At 41.7% G+C, this 5,587-nt stretch overlaps 1 protein-coding gene across 1 annotated transcript; it reads left to right on the forward strand.

The window, feature by feature from the left end:
• The first annotated feature begins 207 nt into the window (after positions 1–207).
• Positions 208–2,723, forward strand: c38h15orf48 (chromosome 38 C15orf48 homolog). The gene is made up of 5 exons (XM_038978336.1): positions 208–291; positions 644–702; positions 984–1,072; positions 1,492–1,552; positions 2,290–2,723. The coding sequence occupies exons 2-5, from the start codon at positions 661–663 to the stop codon at positions 2,356–2,358; spliced, it is 261 nt and encodes an 86-aa protein (XP_038834264.1). The 5' UTR covers positions 208–291; positions 644–660; the 3' UTR covers positions 2,359–2,723.
• Positions 2,724–5,587: the final 2,864 nt, after the last annotated feature.

A 5,587-nucleotide genomic window follows, 5' to 3' on the forward strand; every position in this document is an offset into this window, starting at 1 on the left:
TTATATTTACTTGAAAGAGTTCTCTGCTTTCAGGGCGCTCAGAAAACGTGCAACAGAAATGCACTTGGCATTTTCACCTTGAACATTTGAAACCACAGGGGGGCGACGCACTCACACTCACAGAGGAAAGTTGATCAACCGCCGGCTCAATTGAAACGCTGTGAAGGATTTCGATAGCGAAAATGTCTACGTGCTTTACAACTCGTATCACCTCTGGTCGGATAGTAGCCTACTTCAATAGACATTCAGGATGCTCTGCTCACAAGGACCTTGGAACTCTGGCGGCAGCAGGTGAGACGGACAGCATCTACTGTATAGACCTGTTGCCTTATAGCACAGGTGTCAAACTCATTCCACGGGGGGCCGAGTGTCTGCGGGTTTTCGCTCCTCCCTTGTACTTGATTGATGAATTAACATCACTAATTAGTTAGGAACTCCCCACACCTGGTTGTCTAGGGCTTTATTGAAAGGAAAAACCAAAAACCTGCAGACACTAGGCCCTCCGTGGAATGAGTTTGACACCCCTGCAGGATGGACCTACACAGATTAAATATTTGCTAGATAGAATAATACTTGTTACCAGATTAATATTCGACTCAATCATTTAAAACAATCCTACGTGTTTTCTTTTAAATACCTGAAGGGAATTTGAAAATAAAAATGAAGTCTGGATTTATTCAGATGCTGAGGAAGAGGAAAGAGGTGAGTTTCTCTCTATTTCTTGTTTTGGATCAGTGTTTCTATGGTTTCTGATGAAGGTTATTCATTCTTCCTATCCTAGCAAGGTTATTCCCTGCAAGAGTTTAAATTAAATTACAAATAAAGAATTTAAGTTGTATTTATTTATGGGAATTCCATTTCCCTTGCTTCCTGAATTAAAATATGGAGACCCCAATTCTCAAATAGAGTTAGGAGAAACCATGCTATCCACATATAAGGGTATGAGGCCCTTATCCTGACAGCTGCGTGTTTCTCTCTCCCAGCTCATTCCTCTGATCGGCTTCGTGGCATTGGCTGCTGTAGGAGCCACCTCTGCCTCACTCTACTTCCTATTTACAAAGAATGATGTCATGTGAGATTTTATGTATTTTATCATGTATTTGCTGTACATTTTTATGGCTTCCTGGACCCAAATAAACCTAGTACTTTACTAAAGCATTTTTGTGGAGATTCTCAATTTAGTATTTTTAGTCCAGGGTAAGATTTAATCTGGGTCTGGGGAATCCACATTTCTTCTTATTTGCATGTGCATTATATTTCCTTGTGTGGCTATTTCATTGTGCTTCTAGTAATGGGTACGATAAGAAACTTGAAGTACTAACCTGGTATGATCTCGCTTTAACTGTAGCCCCATGCTGATTTCATTAAGTGAATTTGTTTATCAGTCTCTGACAAGCCTGCCCCTTTAACTTTATATTTCGATAAAGACAAACCCTGGCATAGCAGGCAGAGATATATTCTATTTTAATAATTTCTCTAACTTTCTTTCAGTTTAAATAAAAGCACAAACCCTGAACCCTGGGAGAGACTGGACCCATCTAAACCACAGAAGGTGATTGATAACATTATAAACACTTTTTATGTCTGTCTATTTCTTACCTATCTATGTTAGTATTGACATTTTCTTGCTTTTTTGGCTTAATTAGTGTGCTTTGTATGCTTTACATTATAAACACTCTTCATATGCCTAGTTATTTCTGATAGAGGACCACTCTAAGTTGATATTGATATTGGTATGGGTATTGAGACCACTCTGTGGGTAATGTTATGGGTATAGGTTGTGTGCCAATGCAGTGGTTCCTCCTCTATTCTGCTGAGTCACACAACAGAGAAACGTTGCCAAGTAGGACTATAACTTACCATAAAGGGCTGGGCACCCATCGGGGGGCGGGACATCTCCCATTTCTACTGTCATCTAAAAGTAATTTCAACTGTTATCTAAACATCTGTATTCACAGTTGATTCATTGCATGGGGACCTATTGATAAAGGAGGCAGATGCAGTAGTGATGATTTGATGCCCTGTGGGATTGATTGACTGTGGATGTAGTAGGAAGCTAGCAGGGTTGGTGTCAATTCCATTTCAATTTTGTCAATTCAGGAAGTTGACTGAAACTGTAATTCTAATCAAGCAATGAGGAAAACTGGAACTGGAACTTTACTTTACTTTGTCAATTGACTAAATCTAAATGGAATTGACCCCAACGCTGGTGAGTATTTCTAGTAACATATGACCAGTAGTGTTATTGTTGTTGTTGTGTAAGTGGGTGTGGTTTTCTCCCAACTGCAGCTAGTCACTATCAACCAGAAATGGAGACCCATTGAAGAGCTGGAGCTGGTGAAGAGTATGACCAAGTGATCTCTCTATCTTTCTATTTCTCTCCATTCTCTCCCCTTCCTCCCCCCTCCATCCTGAATGAGAGCTGCGTCCCTGCCCTTCCTGCACCCCTTCCCAGTCTAGCAGAATCCTTTCTGCCCAGACTAGATTCCCTGATACTTAGTGGGCGGAAACACTTCTGCTATACTGGTGGGGTATCCCTGTGCTCAATACTGTCCCCAGGACTGAGGATGTCCACAGCTGTAGTGTTACTTACATCACCAGGCTGTAAAGAGAAAAAGCTTTTGTCTTCACTGTAAACCAGCTGTCTGTCTGTCCCAGTGATGTAACTGCACTGTACTGCACTATAGCTGACTCTAAATGTGACCAAAGCTGTTTGTTTGTAAAACAAACTGTTTGTCTGTGTGAAATAAAAATTATTGCAATAAAAATGTACCATTGCTCGTGTTATTAATGAGGAGTGTCTACATGGAGTTAAGTACGTCCATTCTGGTGGTTGTTTTCAAAAGCTTGTGTCCCCAACTATCATCAAGGTAACTTTATCACAGATCTGTCTGGCTTGTCTCTGTCCCCAGAAGAGTGTCTGATGGAAACATTAACCTGTGTAACGAAAGCCCTTGTGCCAAACTGTCCTTAAGGTGACATCATAGTTCTGTCTGGCTTCTGTCTGTGTCCCAAAATGTCAGTCTAGAATTAGTATTCAGAAAACATTATCGGCCATGCATTGTCTTGACTGATGGAACAGTCCTAATGCACCAGACTGGGCTGCTTGGAGCCAATCCCTCTCTTAACATGATTACTGATTACACCGAGGCAGAGGGAGAGCAGGATGGGGATAGAGTTACCCTCAGGACACTGTGTGTGTGTGTTGTGTCTGTGTGCAGAGACAGTCCTCTTACTGGTTGGTGGAGCAATAACACCTACATGTCCCTCTCATAAAGCGTTATTATATTACCACTTACTACACGTATACACTGAGTGTACAAAACATTAGGAACATCTGCTCTTACGATAACATAGGCTGACCAGGGGAATCCAGGTGAATGATCCCTTATTGATTAACTGTTAAATCCACTTCAATCAGTGTAGATGGAGGAGACAGGTTAAAGAAGGATTTTTTTATGCCTTGAGACAATTGAGACATGGATTGTGTATGTGTGCCATTTAGAGGGGGAATTGGCAAGACACAATATTGAAGTGCCTTTGAACAGGTTATGGTAGTAGGTGCCAGGCACACCGGTTTGGGTGTGTCAAGAATTGCAACGCTGTTGGGTTTTTCATGCTCAACAGTTTCCTGTGTGTATCAAGAATGGTCCACCACCTAAAGGACTTCCAGCCAACGGCAGGCCAGTGGTCATTGATGAAAGGACAAAGGAGGCTGTGACACAAATTGTGCAGAGCAACAGACGGGCTACAGTTAGTCAACTGACAGTCTAGTACAACATTTGTGCCCAAGGACCGATAAAAGAATGCACAACTAGTCATACATGAGTGGGAAGCATTGGAGTCAACCTGGGCCAGTATCCCTGTGGAACGCTTTTGACACCTTGTAGAGTTCATGCCCCGACGAATTGAGGCTGTTCCGGGGGCAAACAGGGCTGCAACTCAATATTAGGAATGTGTTCCTAATGTTTTGTACACTCAGTGCATGTGTGGGGTACAGAGATGAGGTAGTCATTCAAAAAATCATGTTAGACACTATTATTGCACACAGAGTGAGTCCATGCAACTTATTATGTGACTTGTTAAGCACACTTTTACTCCTGAACTTATTTAGGGTTACCATAACACATAGGTTGAATACTTAATGACTCAAGACATTTCAGGTTTTCATTTTTAATTAAATTGTAAACATTTTAAAAAACAATTCCACTTTGACATTATGGGGTATTGTGTGTAGGCCCGTGACACAAAATCTCTATTTAATCTATTTAAATTCAGGCTGTAACACAACAAAATGTGGAAAAACTCAAGGGTTTGAATGCTTTCTGAAGGCACTGTAGCTGCCATTACCACAGATGAGCATGTGTCATTTAACCACTGGGTGAGCCTGGACAGGTAGACTCCCTGTGAGGCAAAGTCTGAACTCGTGTTACCTCGCCTACCCATATATCAACAGATATTTCTCTATAACCATATCAATTTGAGATCTCAAGTAAAAAAGACTGTCCATATTACCACAGAAGCTAAATAGTCCATCCTCCTCTCCTTGAGGTAATCAATGATCTGATATGACTGGATGGGTGAAAGCTATACAACAGAACCCTTGCTTACACCAATTCGATTGTGTGAGATCTGCACTTACCTAGAGGAAAGAGGAAAGAAATGAAAGGTGCACATGTAAAGGGTTTGAATATGGTCTGTGTGTGTACGTGCAACAGTCTCACATACACACATCCTGCCCCTCACACCCCTGTCTTGTGATCAGGAAGTCTAGCTCATTGTGACTTAGGTGTCCGCTCCACTCCATAACCAGGGCGGAACTATCATAACACTGACTGTGTTTCCTCTTGGTTGTTGGGATAGGCAGGGTTTGTATCCGTTCTAAACTGATCACCCAGGCCAAGAGCAGAGTGCAGTACTAAAGTTTTGTGGTGCTCCAGAACAAAATGTCAGGTGGAGGTTGTAAATCTCTCGTCTGAGGGAAATGTAAACAAGAAGATTGCCTAACTAACCACTAACAGACTTGCTCTGTTGCCTAGAAACCAGACTAGTCACAGTGTGGTGGTTATTAGTACAGAAGGAAAACAGGCTAGTCAAGTGTAGTGGTTATCACCATGAGTGTTTGCTTCACTTCTTCCTAACTGTGACACCTAGGCTCAAGTCTGGCCAGAACACACCATACTGCTGACAACTACGCCATCTAGTCGTGTTAGTGTAATACAACAGCACAAACAGGATCTCACCACTCCAGTATTCCATAGAAGCAGAAGAGACCACAGACAGCACTCTTGTCCTATAATATATCAGTCAATGTCAAAACCCGAATGTATGACCTCTGTCATTGCCATATTATAACTAATCATGTTAATCTGACTCACGTCTCTCTGCCTCTTCCCACTGGGCACACACTGGTTGACTCAACGTTGTTTCCATGTCATTTCAATAAAATCACGTTGAACAAACATGGAATTGATGTTGATTTGAAATCTGTGCCCAGTGGGGTCCTTGTATCTAATAACGTATCAACTTTCTAGGTGAGTTTTCAAACTACTATTTATTATTTCAGAATGTACTAACAGGTTCTTCA

The sequence above is a fragment of the Salvelinus namaycush genome, chromosome 38, assembly GCF_016432855.1.
Source record: "Salvelinus namaycush isolate Seneca chromosome 38, SaNama_1.0, whole genome shotgun sequence".
Taxonomy (NCBI): domain Eukaryota; kingdom Metazoa; phylum Chordata; class Actinopteri; order Salmoniformes; family Salmonidae; genus Salvelinus; species Salvelinus namaycush.